We start from the raw sequence: 17,700 nt of genomic DNA, 5'->3' as shown, positions 1-17,700 counted from the left end.
TGTAGGCACTCTCATTGTTGCTTCGGGTTCTGTGAGCTCCTATGAGACCTGCCTCGTTGCTTCTGTGGACTGTGGTTTTGTGGTGTCCTCGACCCCTTTGGCTTCTACAATCCCTCTTTCCATCTTCCTTGGGATTCCCTAACATCTGCCTAATGTTTATGTGTACTGTATTATTTTTATCCATCCATCCATACATACATACATACATACATACATACATACATTATTTTGTATTTTTAAGTATTTTTCCATATGTGAAAAGGTATGCATCTCTGTGCCTGTAAGTGTTTCTCATGCTTTTTCTTTTGGCTCTTTTTTTTTAAAATTTGTTTGTTTAGTCCTATACTTGTTTGTTTTCATGTTGTTATTTTTTTACATTTCTGTTTGTATTTTAATGAGACAGAATGAAGGATGTGGATTTGGGTCACTGGAAGAATGGCAATTATGAATTGGGAGAGAACTATGATCAGAATAAACCATATGAAAAAACTATTTTCAATAAAAGTTAAAATTATAAAAATAAGAGTAGCAAGATTACATTCCTCAAAAACTGACACAAAGTGGTGGTTCAGGGACATACCGCCTTATGCATTTTGGGTGAAAACTGTTTTAATTACCAGTAAACAAATACCTTTTTGACCTGGAGATTTTGTTTGAGTCAAACAAGTAAGAAAAGTGAGCATGTATTTCCACTCGAGGTCAGACACAGGAATGACCTTCATCCTCGTAAATAAGGGATAGAATACTCTCATAGTCAACTAATACTATTTATAAGGATAAAAATCATGACTGGCTGTTCAATAGTATGGGCACAACTCACAGGATTCTAAATGAGAGGTTATTTAGAACATGATTATTGGGTGTATAATGTCAAGTGCAAAAGCATGCACGTCAGTCCCTTGTGGCAGATTGAATAGTGGTTAGTCTTTGGAGCTCAGGAACTGGGATGGCCGACTCTGACAGGGCCATGAGGGTGATGGGCAGATGGTACTTTTATACTTACAGTGTAAATATGAATTAAAAGGCCACAGGAGCATGATATAAAGATTAGTGCATTTCTGGTATGAATCTTATCTTCACTAGTAATTTTTGATTGAGTTGAACATTTGTTCATGAAGCGTGAAACATCACAATACAATTTAGAAGTATAATTTTGGAACAAAGGAGATTTTGTTTAAAACTAAGACCACAGAAAGTCACAAAGCAAAGATGAGCAGATGATGTGGTTTAGGTATCCGGAATGTACGGCTGGCGCTGGTAGGAGGTGAAGTGAGGCTGCAGAGGGAATCCTGAGAGGTATTTCTCCAAGAAGCCACAAGAGGATCTCCAAGCTAAAGCAGCCAGCTTCTGTTTTCAGGCATCCCCACCTCCTGCCTAGAGGAGCTGTAGCTGAGCCCACAAACTGCAACAGACCTCTAGGTCTTGCCCCAGCATTGTACCTGTCTGAACAAGTGCACTGTTGGTTCTTAAGGTTTGCATATTGACTGGCAAGCCTTAGATCTTTAGGATAAAGTACTGTGTTTTTCTTCAGAATTTTCTTTCTTTTCTTCCCACCGCCCCCTTTATTTTCCTGCCGAGGAAAATGAAAGTGAATTTTGCTCACCCAAATGGAGCTGTTAAGTTTCTCAGGTGCTGAAGCCAGAAAGGCTGGCCAGCAGCGAGGCTATGCAGTGGAGTGTGCATGCTCAGCAAAGCACCCCAACCTGGTCAGTTTAGACAAAGGAGGAAAATCAAAGGCTAACAGCTGGCACTTTGAAGAATCTTGACCTTGCATTTTGCTTTCATACTTATGTTCAGAAAGCTTGCTTTGAATACCTCATCCCTCCTGACTCATTTAGCATAAAATATTTTTCCCCCAGGCTGTACCATGGAGGCTTTCTACAGTAAAATATTCAGCTCTGTAAAGCCGGCCCATTGTGTCCAATAAGTGGAGCAAAGCATTCCAAACTTCAGAAGAGGTCAGGTCGCACTCATTCATAATAATAGCACATCATATCTATGCAGAAAAGAAAAGAATAAACTCCACCAGCATGGGGCCGTACAAAGGTTTCACATCTATCCTACTGACAAGTTGTGATAAACACAGACACATATAATCCCAGGACACCTCTCATTATGCTGACATTTTACAAAGCCATCCAAATGCCAGTCTGTCTGTACTGTATAATAGATTGTAAACAACTCATGTTCTGAAAATTAAAAAAAATATGATGAGAATACAGTATCACAGGAGGAAGCCATGAGTTTCTGCCCTGCTTCATGTTCCAAGAGACAGTGAACACAACTTGGGGGGTGGTATTTAACCTTCTGGGACTTTTCCCTAATTGTGCAGTGGAATTATGTGGTAAGAATTTAAATGAATCAAGGACACTGACTCTTGGCTCCCATGGAAACATGCCTGACATTATTATCATCTATGTTCCCATAACTATTGTCAAAAAGGGAAGCATGAAGGGAATCCTACATATACCTTTAGTTTTCTTACAGATTATTTTCAAAATTTGCATGATGATAACATGCAGGTGGCTCTCCTATATCTATGTATTCTACATCCTTGGGTTCAAACAAACTTGAATAAAAATATTGTCTTTAAAATGTATATCACTACCAGACTGGCATTTATCTTATTTCCTAAACAATCATAACAACTATTTACATCACATTTATACATAGTAGGCATTACAAATAATCTAGAGATGGATTAAACCATGCCAGAGGTCTATGAAAATTGCAATACATTTTCTATGACAAATTTGGCATTCCCAGGGATCCTGGAAACCAGTCCTTGGAGTAAAAATTTGAGACAGGATTGCATGTGTATAGAGACTCAAGATAATTCTGCACTATCCTTTGACTAGCTTTTGAAGGGTCCCCTTGTATGGTACAGAAATTAGAGATGAAGGAGAGTTTGGTAGAAACTTGAAGGAGAAAGGTAGATGCTGGCTGTTCAGGATCTCCACAGAACACAGACATTCAAACTAATTACATAAGTGCAGGTAAAGAAGGGTGATAGAAAATCTCCTGATTGGGGTGAACTGAGGCAGGCAGAAGGCAGTGGCTTCATGTTAACCAAGATAGCACACTCCTTATTTAAAAGCAATACTGGTACCAAGAACAGTCTCCAGCCTCCTGCTGGTTCACATTTCTTACCTGTGAATCTAGAGACAAAGGAGGGAATTCCCAAGAGCTTCATCCTGCTTCTGTGTATTTTATGAAGAAAAATTACTGTTAGTGTTGCTAAAATCCCTCCTCTTGGGGGGGAACATTGTCAACACCCTCCTCCTGGGCCCCAACAACAAAACAAAGCTCACCCCCACACAGTTCAGCTTGTGGACCTGGAGTTTATTGGCCGTACCTACAGAGGTAAGAGGTTGCTGACAGGATCTTGGGTGATCACAAAACAACACAACATCACTTAACATGGTTAATGGCTTCCCCATCTCCTTCCTCTAGTTTTTCCAAGCCTATAATAAATTCTACTACCTCCTTCCCCTAGACACAGACTATTGGCAATGGGAGCAAAACTGCAAACAAAGGACTGGGAGAAGTGTCTGAATGCCAGGTGGGGATCCAGTGACCTTCCCAACCCCTCCTTCTCTGAAAGAAAGCCAGCAATCCACAGCCCCAAAACTGATGGATTCCTGCAAGCAGGCACAGCTACTTATAGTGATGATCGAAGATTGGCTACAAGGCTAGTTCTTATAAGAGCCAGTGTTAATGAAGTTGTCGTGTTTCTATGAATAGTAGTTGAAAATGTATTTCCTAGAATGTTTTTCAAATATGGAAGTAAAATTGCTATTTGTTTTGGAGTTAATACTTGCATGTCAAAAGATTAGCTTTCTAAATGATCATACATATAAAAACAGGCAATTTTCGGTTTGGAACATGAAAATAGTGTCAGTCCTACCCAACCTTGCTTTCTGGGTCTGGAGCCTTCTCTCCGGACTCAAACATTTCACTTCTACTAATTACTGATGATGTTTAGTCTTTCTTTTCTGAGAAAAGGGGACATTGTTGGGACTTCCCCAGCAAGCCACAGTTATGAGCACCAGGGGGAGTTCAGGTAAGCAAGCACCACCCTAGAGAAGATCTCCTTTTGGCAAACCATCTCACTTACTTGCAATGGCGTCCCTAAGAGAAGGCACAAGGCACAGGGGACAAGCAGGGTGGGTGCGCTGCAGTAAAACTACCAGTGCCCATGACTCCAGCAATGACTCGGGCCAGTCCCCAGGCCCCTTCTGCGCCTCCCTGTGGGATCCCCAAGCTCTCCTTCCCACCCCCAGCCCCGCCCCCTTCCCGACCTCCCAACTCCGAGTCCATTCAAACCTCGCTGCCTTCGCCTGGCGTTGCCAAGCGTGTTAATTGGGGAAACTCCTCCCCGCCGCGGCTGGCGGGCACCACCGAGGCAGCCGCGACCTCCCGCCCGCTTCGGAGCGCAGCTGCCCCAGTGCACAGCCCCGAGCCGGCCCGGGCCGCCCCGCGGGCTGGTGCTTCGGGAGGAGGGCGCCCGGCCACCTGCTGTCCCCCCTCCCCGTGCTGATCACTCCCGAGAGTGGACGCACCCCAGCTCGTGTGCGCCCCGCAGAGCCGGACCGTCGGGGACGCGGCGCTCGGAGCAGACACCTGTCCCTCTCGGTCCGCAGAACCAGGGCGCTGCAGCCCGTGGTAGTCTAGTAAGCGCCCGAGCGAGTGGAGACCAAGCCCGGCAGAGGCCTCGGACCCGCGCCCGGAGAGTCATGGCTGCAAAGCTGCTGCTTCTCCTCTGCCTGTTCTCGGGCTTGCATGCTCGGTAAGTAGCTCCCAGGCGTTTCCCCAAGGCCGGCGGGGGCGCGAGGGCGGCGGGGGGCGCTGTCTGCCGGCCGCCAGTCCCAGGTGCGCGCCGTCCACTGGGCTGCAGGAGAGGGAAGGTTCCCGCACCTCACCTGTAGGTCTCCCCCAGGACCAGATCCCCTCTCTAGGGCGCTGCAGCCCTCTGCAACCCGGTTTGTGTGGGGACTGTTTAGGTGATTTTAGGATGTGATGGTTTTAAGGGACTTGGGAAAACCAAAATGATGAAGCAGTGGCCTTATCTTTCTCCTCATCAGTTATCCAAGGGCTTTCTGACATACATTGGTTAACACTTTATCTTTACCATCATTGAAAAGAAACCTCCGGACCCAGGAATTCCGTTTTCTCAACCACCCTTTATAGATTACAGAAGAGGTAATTGACAGAAGGCAAGTGGAGGGGGCTAGGGCAGGTGGTCAGGAAGAACCCTGCTTCTCCTCCAGGTCCTACACCACACACAAGTACCCCGGTCTCTATAAAAGAACTATGCTGCGGTTTACACGGAAGCTCCTTCTTGAAGCTGTAAGAATTACCTCACTATGAATACCCAAAACCAACAGCAGTCAGCTAACAGAAGAAGCACTCCATAGACAGAGGACTCATGAGGAGGGCAGTGGCACCAAAAGGGTTAAAGCCTGTTGCCATAAACACAACTAGAGATGCTGACATGCTTAATTTCCATCTCCCACATTGGTGCTCTGGTTAGAGCCTGCAGACTACCCCTGCGCATTGGAAATCCCTGACTGTTTTCCCTACAGTCACCCCAGGAATTGGAGGACACCCCATTCCCAGAACACACTTGTTTTGACATTTCTCAATTTCCTGGCTTAGAAAACAAGTTAGAAAGCAGCTATCCCTGACGGTCACAGGTCCTATCGCTGCCACAGGCTTTTATTTTCATTCACATTTGTGAAATATCAGAACTAGGAAGACACCCTAATAACTCCCCCCAAAACTATGAGGGAGGGCTTCCCAAATTCTTACTCCAGATAACCAAGGCCCTTACCCTAAGGAAGAAAGTCCCACCCCACCACGAAGAATTTGTTCTTGCGGAATTGACTGTGGAGACTTGGAACAGTCACTCAGGAAGGAAAGGATCCTGAGGCCTCTCCACCAAAGTTTCTTCTCTCCAGGGAGGGAGTTAGGAAGTGCAATGGAAAGTGTGTTTTGAAGGAGATTGTGCCTGGAGGAATCTCAGCTTAGAGGCAAATACCCCCAGAAGCATAATAAGGCTGGGGCCACATCACCAAGTCCCTCGTTATAGCCACCAACTCAAAAATCTAGCTTGAAGTTCAGGTTTCAATCAGTTATTTAGATTTATAGTTGCAGTTCTGGAAGGAAAGCTGACACCTGACCTCGTCATTATATATGCTCCCAGAGAAGATGGAGTACTCTGGTTTCTGAAGATTCCCAACGACACAAAAGCTCCTGGGATCCCTCATCTTTCCTTTCCAGCCAAGGTGCACATACTAATGTTCCTATGTTCTCTGTTGAGTTTGCAGTCTCGGTAATCATGACTGCAAATCAGTTCTAAAAGAACCCATTTTGTATTTATTGCTATATGTCTTACTTTTGAAGAGATTTTTTAATGGGTTTTACAAACATGTGAAAGAGTTGAATGGCTCATCAATCTTTCAATCTATTGTTAGTTTTGAGAGGATTCTCTTCAGCATTCAAGATGCCTAGCTGGAATGGATCCTTTCTAGATAGGTTCTGACAGGATGCTCTGTGGTTTTGCAACGGAGTGGGAGTGGGGTTGCCTGCCTACAACTGGGTGAGGGGGTGCGCTCCCTGACCCCTGACACTCATGGTTGAGTTTACTGCACAGGGAAATGCAGTGCTTCTTTTTGATGCTTATTGATTTGGGGAGTTCAGGAGTTCTTTTTAATACTGAAAACTCCTTTGAATGTTGTCTCTGCCATTCTGATAAGAAAAAGTATTTGTGTTTGTTTTATTTTTAAGAAAAAGCTAATTGCAGCAACACTGTTAATGAACCAGCAATCTGACCTACAGAGTGCTCCTAATGTAATATATAACCCCATGTAAAATTTTAAAGAGAAAGGAAATTCCCTTTTATCCACCTACTTGTGGGTCCCCTGAGGTGAGATTGGCTTTTCTCTCAGGGCACTTTATCCCCAGAACTCCCACCTGCCCTAGCAACTGAGGAAGAAGCTTATGCAATTTCAGATAACACCTCTCACCGCTAGAGGGAGAATGAGACTCCTTATAAAATTTCTGCCCTTGAAGTAACCAGCTTTTCTGGGACTATGCAGGAGTATAGGAATATATGTAGTTAACATGGGAGTGAGTCTGCTGCCTGTGCACAGTTGACTGTTGGGGCAGCGGGGGACCATGGAGCCGCAGACCAGCAGCTTCTGTAGTGGTGGAGTAGAGGGCAGGGGAAGAGGAGACAGGAGGAGGAAAAGACACGGAGGTCAGGAGAAAGGCAGGTAGCAGGGAACTGGGGAGGTCCGATTTCTCTGGGACTATCTACCTACCTATCTATTTCCACAGTCCCCAAGTGTCTTTGTTCTGGAATAGTTTATTAGGTCTTAGAGGCACTGTAGCTATCAGTCATCCACGTGATTCATGCTACCTATTCTTGTTTTCTTTTGCTTTGCAAGGTGACACAATGAATAATCCTGATACAGCTTCTAACTATGTAAAATACTTGAATATTTAAAAGTTCTATAATATCCCTTGTACAAGTACAGTTTTACGGGTAGGGAACTGCATTCTCCTTAATGGGTGAGGGGGGTATCAACTATCCTAAATTTTTCTAGGTGGTGAAGATTCAGCTTAGGTAAAATCCACAACTGTTTTGGAGTTTGTGGATGATTTAATTTAATCTTTGGGCCAGTCAGGTACTCATGAAATAAAGTTCAGTTCGAGATCAGTTGAGGAGAAGCTTAACTGCAAAAGCTATCCTACAAGCCTCTTTATCAAGCTCTCTCACACATGGATAGCTGTTCCTTCATGTCCACACAACCACATTTTCAGTTCCCAGCAGCTCTTGATTAGGAAAATAGTTCTGAGCATGTGCAGACTCTTTCTTGCCCTTATTCCCTAGTCAATACCTTGTGACAACCATTTACATAGCAGCCGTGTTGAACTAGTCAGATGGGGATGATTAGATGCATTTATGAACTTCATGTGTAAAGAGAGCATCATTTTATGTTTAGACTCCGCCGTCTTCAAATTTTCGTCTGTTCCAGTAGTCCTGGGAAAAGGCTTTAGTAAAGAAGAGACAGCAGTGCATGGATTTGGGTTTAGGCTGCTGGACTACTACTCCCATCGGCCATAGCTTTTTACCACACAAGAGACTGGTGCAGATAAGAGCTGACGTGCGTGTGTGTGTGTGTGTGTGTGTGTGTGTGTGTGTGTGTGTGTGCCTCTGAAGATTTGAGTGAAGATGAAAGACTGGACTTTAAAATGACTAGACTTTTCATGGACTTCTTGTTAACTTCAGAAAAGTGACATGCCTGAGGTCAAGCATCTTGGCGAGGAGCTGGCATTTGTCCCCCTCTGGAAGTTGTGATGGAAATGAGCCTGGACCCAGTTAGGACAAACCCCTTTCAGTGTGTTGCCACGAACCTTCTTTTTAGAGAAGTGACATTAAGGCACACACACAGGTGAACTTGGACAGGAATTTTCTTTCTTAAGCTCTTCTAAGGTTCCCACCTGCAAGGAAATATTGCTTCAAGGTAGAAGGAAACTCCTTTCCATTCCAAGCCCCAGGTGCTGGGACACAGAGAACCTCATTCTCTGAGTTAAAACCGGCTGTTAGCTTGAGGGTTCTCCTCGTCAGAGCCCCTGTAGGTATGAATCACTGTAGAGAGGGCTGTGGTGCGTAGCAGAGTGGGACAGAAGGTCAGAGATATCCAGGTTCTCATTGGAATTCACTGAAACGCTCACAGGGTTGAAGACACACTAGAAAATACTTAATTCTTAAAGCCTGCTGAGAAAGAAATGAACCAGTTTTGGTGATCAAGTTGTGTAAATTGCCAGAGAACATTCTACAGTCATCAGCTAACATATCTCCTGGCTGTTCCCCACGCTGAGTGCCAGCAAAGCCAGCCACCTCAGAGTGTCCACACAATTATCCCCCAAAGTCCAGGCCACATGGAAAGCACAGTCAGAGTCAGCTGCTTTCAATGAGTCCATTCTGTAAAAGCTACTCCTGCCTCCCATAGTCTTGGTGGTGGGACTTAGAAAGAACTCTACCAAGTACTCAGAAGGGTATCTAATTTTGACAAGTTGGTGTTGTGGTAAATATTATTTGGGGATTCGTACCCCACCTTAGATCATTTAGTTTACCCAAAAAGACACAAAACCTTTATATTTATAATAAGCCTTAAAGCACTAGAGTTAGGCAGATATGAACCCAATATGCTATGTCTATTTCCCCATCACTATCTCCAAGATACCACTTGACATGTTCTACCTGGGCTGCTCCTATTCCAACTGGTCAACCCTCATGGTCTTGTGCTCACAATCCAACTACCCCATGGTGTGTTCTTCTTTTCTCTCCCCATGGTCTCTGCTCAGACCAACCCAGTACAGGTTGGAAAAGTACTTTTATTTCCTGTTGGCCAATTTGGCACCAGTTGATCCATCGCCTTCCTCTGTTTAATTTGGGCTGGGCTGTTCTGCTAACAGCAATTGCATTCTTGCTATAGAATGTTTCCTAATTTTCATTTTCCTTCTCTTAGTTTTACAGGTAACCCGCATGACTAGGTGGAAGATCCTGGGGGTTTTTCACCCATTTTAGTAGCATTTTAGTAGCATTCCTCCTTTTAAGGAGGAAATGTAAAGAATCTTCTGGGTGGTTACAATTTATGTGTCACACTGTGTTATAACTGCAGGTCCAGGAGGGTGGAAGAGGATGACAGTGAAGACTCTCCATCAAACCAGAAGTGGGTCTTGGCACCCAAATCACAAGACACCGATGTGACACTGATTCTCAACAAATTGCTGCGAGAATATGACAAAAAGTTGAGACCAGACATTGGAAGTGAGTTCCATTTGTTATTCCAATATAAAAGATGCAATGATAATCTTCAAATTTAGACTTTTCATATTAAATAATTATAAATCCAGAGTTGCTAACATAGTGCAATAAGTTCAACTGTAGTTGTCACAGTTTGAAGTGAGTGACGGCAAAGCCAAGAGGTGGCCACCTGTGAGTCTGTGTTCTCTGCCATATCCTTAAGGTTTCGATTTTGGTTTCTCGTCCAGTGTTCTGAACCTTGCTGCATATATTTAGATTTCATCAGCACACGCTCTTTGTGGGGATGGAGACCCATGCTATTCCCTCTTTTGCAAGTTGTATGGTTAAGCTTTATTTTACCTTTTCACTGCTGAGATTGAGAGCTCCTTACTGGTCCTTTATTGTCTGTCGGATCTGTAGCCCGTCTTCATTCTCTCTGCAGGATCCTTCACAGGAAGGGTTTTAATATTGATGGAACCTGATTTATTGGCTCTCCTTTTACGGAGTTTCTCAGCACTCTTTCCACAAGACTCTGTTTAATAAGGTGCTGATTGGCTTGTCACCTTTTCTGTGCCTTTGACACAAAGTCCCGGACTGCATTTTATCTGTATCAGGATCTATAATTACCTTCGTTCTAACTGGCATGAGATTTCAAACTCCCTGTGGTTAAGGAAGGAGAATTTTAAATGTGGGTATCCACCGCTATACTGGATAAACCATGTTAAGTTTCCTTGCCTTACTTCTTTTTGTATATAGCGATGAGAAGTGCCACGACTCTCCAACTTCAATTCTTCTTTAAAAATGTTCCTTCAATGCGATGCCTGAAGAATAGCTAGAGATAAAATAAACAACAACAAAACAAAACAAAGAAAATGCAAACAAATGCTGGCAAACAGATGTAGAAAGTAGAAACACTTATTTACTGTTAGTGCAGGCACAAACTGGTACAACCAATGTGAAAATCAGCATGGAGGTTTCTTTCCCTTTCTTTCTTTCTTCCTTTCTTTCTTTCTTTTTTACCTTTTTAATAAATTCATTCCCCTTTTGCAGTTTTGTTTTGTCTTTATTAAGGAAAGAGTTTATTTAAGGTTACTTTTCCAGGTCACAGTAGATCACTGAGGTAAGTGAGGGCAGAGATTCAAGCAGGAGAAGAGGTTTGATGTATGAAAAAAAGCTGATTAAGAAATTTGATACACAAAGTTAAATCATAAGTTTTCCTCACCAGTGGTTATATTAATGTTATAACATAAAATGCAGCATAATTTTTAAAGTCCCACAGTCTAACTTAAATTCCAATGACTTACGAGTTTGATGTGTTTCTAAAAGCTCAAAATCTCACACTTGTAGAAAAAATAAGTTACACATTTCTTACTGCTAAAGGGAAGAACTGGGGCATAAAAACAATCACATTAAAGAAAACCCACAGTCCAGTAGTATAAATCCAAATTCTGTAGCTCAGCATTTGACACTGTGCTGATTCCTAATTTCCTGGACTGCAAAGGGTTTGAGTAGCCCAAGCTCTCCAGTTCTGTCATCAGCAACATACATAGACTATCTGATAGGCTCAGGACCACTGTACTCCAAAGCACTCTCTTTAGCAAATCCCTTCTGCAGTTTTATGTTTGTTTCTTTTTTATTGGATATTTTTATTTAAATTTCAAATGTTATTCCCTTTCTCATTTTCCTGGACATAAGCCCCCTATACCCTCCCCCTCTCCTTCTTCTATAAGGGTGTTTCCCTCCCCAACCACCCTCCTTTGAGTCCCTCCGGACATTCCCCTATACTGTGGGGGTGGGTGTCCAGCATTGGCAGGAACAAGGTCTTCTCCTTCCATTGGTGCCCAACAAAGTCATCCTCTGCTACATATGCAGCTGGAGCCATGGGTGAGTCCATGTATAGTCTTTTGGTAGTGGTTTAGTTCCTGGGAGCTCTGGTTGATTGGCATTGTTTTTCTTATGGGGTTGCAAGTCCCTTCAGCTCTATCAATCCTGTCTCTAATTCCTCCAATGGGGATCCTGTTCTCAGTTCAATGGTTTGCTGCTAGCATATGCTTCTATATTTGTCATGCTTGGGCTGTGCCTCTCAGGAGACATCTTTATCCGGCTGTATACCCATGAGAGGCAGGCTCTGAATGGCTGTTCCTTCAGTTCCTGCGCCAAACTTTGCCTTCATATCCCCTTCTATGGATATTTTTGTTCCCCCTTTTAAGAAGGAGTGAAGCATCTGCACATTGATTGTCCTTCTTGAGCTTCATGTGGTCTGTGGATTGTATATTGGGTAATTCTAGATTTTAGGCTAATGTCCACTTATCAGTGAGTGCATACCATGTGTGCTTTTTCTGTGACTGGGTTACCTCACTCAGGATGATATTTTCCAGTTCCATTCATTTGCCTATAAATTTCATAAACTCATTGTTTTTGATAGCTGAGTAATATTCCATTGTGTAGATGTACCACATTTTCTGTATCCATTCCTCTGTTTAAGGGCATCTGGGTTCTTTCTAGTTTCTGGCTATTATAAATAAGGCTGCGATGAACATAGTGGAGCATGTGTCCTTGTTACATGTTGGGGCATCTTTTGGGTATATGCCCAGGAGGGGTACAGCTGGGTCCTCAGATAATACTATGTCCAATTTTCTGAGGAACCTCCAGACTGATTTTCAAAGTGGTTGTACCAGCTTGCAATCCCACCAACAATGGAGGAGTGTTCCTCTTTCTCCACATCCTTGCTAACAAGAGTTGTCACCTGAGTTTTAATCTTAGCCATTCTGACTGGTGTGAGGTAGAATCTCAGGGTTGATTTGATCTGCATTTCCCTTATGACTAAGGATGTTGAACATTTCTTTAGGTACTTCTCAGCCATTCGATATTCCTCAGTTGAGAATTGTTTGTTTAGCTCTGTACCCCATTTTTTTTTTTGGTTCTTTTTTTCGGAGCTGGGGACCGAACCCAGGGCCTTGCGCTTCCTAGGCAAGCACTCTACCACTGAGCTAAATCCCCAACCCCTGTACCCCATTTTTTAACAGGGCTATTTGGCTCTCTGGAATCTAACTTCTTAAGTTCCTTTGTATATTTTAGATACTAGCCCTCTATCGGATGTAGGATTGGTAAAGATCTTTTCCCAACCTGTTGGCTACCGTTTTGTCCTAATGACAGTGCTCTGTACCTTACAGAAGCTTTGCAGCTTCATATTATGGAAATTTCTTAGAAAGATGGAAAAATAGATCTACTACATGATCTAGCTATACAATTCTTGGGTTTTGTAACCAAAAACTCTAGATATTGATATCTGCTCATCCATATTTATTGATCTTTTACTCACAATAGCCAGGGAATAAGCCTATATGTCTTGTAAGTGAAGATTAAAATTCAGTACATTTATTGTTAAAAATGAAATTATGAAAGTTTCAGTTAAATAGACAGAGCTAGAAATATTCATCCTAAGCAGTCCAAATTCAGACAAATAAACACTTCATATTCTTTTTCATATGTGGTTGGTAGTTTTGAATATATAGATCAGTATGTTAAAGTAAAGTAACTATAGACACCAGGAAACTAGTAAGCGACCATGACAGGTGAGGGGCAGATTTAAAGGGAAGGGGCGAGAATGTAGTTTAGGTATGAAGGGGGGCAGGGTGGGAAAATGATGAACTAGGAAGGGTTAAATGATTTGGAGGTTGGAAGGGTTACAGAAGCAGGAGGGAGAATGGGGGAGGGTCAGTAACACTAAAGACATTTGAAAAGGTCATTTAGGAACCTACTACTTTAAATTCCCATATATATGTGTGTGTGTGTGTGTGTGTGTGTGTGTGTGCATATATATATATACATATATATATGTATATATATATATATATATGCATGTATGGCAGATCAAAGGAACAGCTGAGAGCTTGCATCTTGATCCACAACCACAAAACAGAGAGCAAAATCAAATGTATACATACATATACATATATACACATATACATATACACATAAAAGGAGATTAAATGGTTTTAATTTCTAATGGGGATATTCTCTCTCCTAGAAACCATAGACTATCAAATAAAAAAGCCTGTGCCTGGCATGGGTTATTTATTTTCTGGTTGTTTGTCAGTGGGTTCCCTAGAACAATCTCCAAGCATTATAAGATATAGACATTGTTTTTGTTATCCTTTGGAACTTGATGGTATAACTTTTACTGTAGACACCACATAGTTCATTCATGGAATATGAACAAATCAAGCTGGCACACACCTGGAAGCTTCATTCATATTGGCAAGGTTTGATAGAGCTAGAACATCCCATGCATGTTACCAAGGAAGAAAATTAATAAATACACATATGTGAAAGCTGTGGGCTACAAGAATGCCTGGTCTAGCAAGATATGGCCACTTGTGCACTAGTGGAACAAGTATTATAGTAACCAACAGCTTTCTGATTGGATATAAAGCCAAGTTGGAGTGTTATAAACTTTAATCTAAATTTAAAACAAGGTGGAATTTATACCTGATGTCTTTAACTGGGCCTAAATCTCAAGACTATTTCTGACTGGCTATGCCATTGTGGTGGTCCCTATATGCTCACATATTTGAATACATGATCTCAAAGTAGTGCTTGCTTGAGGAGGACGAAAGTGTGGCCTTACTGGAGAAAGTACGGTACTGGGAGCAGGCTTGAAATTTAGAAGAGTCATGTTATGTTTGAGTTTGCTCTCTCTGTTTTGTGTTTGTGGAACAAGATGCAAGCTTTCAGCTGTTCTTTTGATCTGCCATTATGCACTTAACCCTCTGAAACCTAAGTCAAATTAATAATTTATTTTATATGTGATATCTCAGTCATATTTTATATGTTGCCTCAGTCATGGTGTCTTATCATAGCAATGGAAAAGTAAGAAAGACAGTCATAGACCCTAAGAGAGAACCTATGACCATGAAGGTCATAGTCCTTAGGGGAGTGTAATATTATTATTTGACTAACTCAGTGTAGTAATAAATTTCTCTATAAGTACTCACCTTTATAACCATAAAATAGTGAATCTCTGACTCTCATTAGAGAAGTTTCTTTTTGCAGTAGATAGCAATTAACACAAAGGCCAACTGGTTAGTGTGTACAGGAAAAAAGAATATAACGTGCTCATTTCTAAATTGGATATTTAATTCACACTGCTCCCCCAAGGCTCAGGAATCATCACAGAAGAGGTGATGGAAAGAATTTAAGAGCCAGAGGGAGTGGGTGCCTACTGATATGATAATGCCAGTACATGCATGAGCTCATAGTAGCTGTGACTGTATGCAAAAGACCTGCACACAGTCAAGCCTGCTAAAATCCTAGCCTGAATGAGAGAGGGTTCCATCAAGTTCCACTCTTTACTGAAGAGTTATTGGAATTGCTGTCTGATATTGGGGAAGGAGACACTTTTCTTTGGGGATGTGGTCCCTAAGAGGCTCCATTAGATGGGCTCGTACCAAAGCACATTCTGAAAATACAGATTGGAACTTAGTAGTTTAAAATAGAGCACATAAAGTGAAAAGTGACTGGGAGGTACGGAAGGAATTGGAAGAGAGATCGGTATGGATTTGACCAAAACATATGCAGGTATGAGATTCCCAAACATAAAAATAAAGTTAGTCAGCATGAACTAAGTCTAAATACTGCAGGACAAGTTTGGACATCTGTGATCACCCACTCCTCCCATTCTCTCCATTTTAAAGGTGACAAACAATGAGAGCAATGTTGCCAACACGTGACTGGGAGAAGTGTATGAAAGTCAGGTGAGGGTTTCTACTGAGAATGGTGGTTGCAAAATGTTGCTGACTTCCTCAGTGTTTTTCAGAACAAAAGGAAACTTTCTCTTCGGTGAAAGTTCAGTCTAGGGGGTACCTTCCATACATTCTTTAGCTTGAGGGGTTTTTCTTGGGCGGGAGAAAGTGGTCATGTCAGCTTCCACCTAAGATCTCTACAGTCCTCCTATTACTGTTCATAGAAAGTTTGAGGCAACATATTTGAAGGTGCATGTGCGCGCGCGGACACATGCGCGCGCGCGCGCACACACACACACACACACACACACACACACACACACACACACACACCATGATGTTTGAATTGAAAACAGAAAAGTTCTATCCATGGGACAGGCAAGCAAAATTATTACTTCTACAGTATATAATAGCTCCCTTCTTACCCATCGGAGTTATAGTTCAAGAGCCTCAATGGGTACCTGAAAGTCTATACGATATCTTGTCCTACAGAGGGTCTACAGTAACCTGTGGTAGAGTGTAATTAATAAGGCAGTGTTTGAAATATACAGTAAAATTAATAAAGTAGCAGCATATTGTGATACTCATTATGTAAACACAGTCTCAAAATGTACTACTGTGTGCTGTATTCACCTAGTTTTGTATTTCACCATAAGAAATTGGAACCATAGCAAGAGGCTCTGGGTTAGGGATGACTTCCTGCTCTATACATAAAGAACTGTGAATTTTTCACAGCAGAAGATCCCTGTGCTTTTGGAGTAAAAGGAATTTCACAGAACACTGGAGTGCAAAGGGTTAACATAGGATGCTCCTCTGTTGGTTGAGAGGCTCAAGCTCTACTTTGACGTTTCCCTGGACCTTGGGGCAGAACAATGTCCTGATAAAAGTCACCATCTCTGAAATGTCTTAGAAAGCATCTTCTTGTCTCAGCTGAATGCTAAATAGCACCTGGTTAGTAAACTCCAGCTACTTGCTGACTCTGGTGCAAGGTGGGGTTACCTGCCTAAGAAGGGATTTCATGGGAAGATAGTATATGTGTATTTCCTTTCCTGACTTAGAGGGGTTCTTATTCAAATGCCAATTTCTCATAAAAGTTGGAATTACTTTTCTGTTGTCATGACTGTTCAAGTTTAGTGTATTTTACCTCTGGTAGCCATGGCCAGTTCAGCTGAGATAACTCAGATATGTTTACCATTAGCTTAATGGAGTACTCAGTTGACTTACCCACTTCTCCTGAAGTCCCCTCCTGGTTCCTCATGTTCTGAGCTCTCTGTACAAAGTCCTGCCCTGATCAGCTGAAGAGCAGCATAGACCTACCCATACTTATATTGTGCTGCTGGTGAAGGGAAGGGCAGGATCTCTGGGTAGCACTGGAGAATAGTTGTAGGCATTCCCACCAAGTAATTAAACCTGTTGGATTGGAAACTCTTGAAAATTTTATTCTGCCTCTAAGACCTTGGGAAATATACAAAAAGGCATGCTCTTACATGCTTTCTTCCTGTCCCAGTATTTCTGTCGTATTCTTTGTCACATGCTGTGGGACACTAGCTCACCTGACTTCCTTATTTGGATTCTGCTGCTGCTGCTCCCTTAGCTGTGCTCTCCAGCTTTTGTACTGAGATCAACTGCACTTCCTTCAATCTCTAATCTTATCTCCTGGGAGGATGTCTCCTTCAGATCACGCTCCCCTCTTACCTTCCCAGTGGAGTGGCTCAAGAGTCCCTCCCAAGTTTTCACAGCATTCACCTTTATGTGTAGTTGCAGAATTTCTAGGAGCTACCTGATGATGGCGTGCTGTAGTATTACCATGATGCCCCCCTCTTGAAGGATTATTACACACTTTCCAAATTGTACCTGGAAGTTGGTGTTTTCTTTTTCAAACTATAGATACCAAAGCATAAACTCCTCTATCTATCTATCATCTATCTATCTATCTATCTATCTATCTATCTATCTATCTATCTATCTATCTATCATCTATCTATCTATCTATCTATCTATCTATCTATCTATCTATCTATCTTTCAGTGCCCACAGTCTACAGCTCCAACACTCCACATCTGGACACATGCTAAACTCTCCCCAGATTGTTGTCAGTGATAAAGAGATGGATGACGATCTGTTTATGCATCAGTGTCC

General features: G+C 42.4%; 1 protein-coding gene across 2 annotated transcripts in view; it reads left to right on the top strand.

Moving 5' to 3' along the window:
* The first annotated feature begins 303 nt into the window (after nt 1–303).
* The window catches only part of Gabrg3 (gamma-aminobutyric acid type A receptor subunit gamma 3), a 623,439-nt gene continuing 606,042 nt past the window's right edge, over nt 304–17,700 (top strand). Inside the window, exons 1-2 of one of the 2 annotated variants that reach the window (XM_017589765.3) lie at nt 304–4,789; nt 9,693–9,841. In XM_017589765.3, the coding sequence (XP_017445254.1) occupies nt 4,737–4,789; nt 9,693–9,841 (202 nt within the window). In that variant the 5' untranslated portion in view covers nt 304–4,736. The remainder of the gene's footprint in view (nt 4,790–9,692; nt 9,842–17,700) is intronic. The other variant, NM_024370.3, reaches the window with a different exon arrangement.

This window comes from Rattus norvegicus, chromosome 1, assembly GCF_036323735.1.
Source record: "Rattus norvegicus strain BN/NHsdMcwi chromosome 1, GRCr8, whole genome shotgun sequence".
In the NCBI taxonomy this organism is placed as follows: domain Eukaryota; kingdom Metazoa; phylum Chordata; class Mammalia; order Rodentia; family Muridae; genus Rattus; species Rattus norvegicus.
Note: the sequence above shows the minus strand (reverse complement) of the source record. Positions and strands in the feature narration are given on the sequence as shown.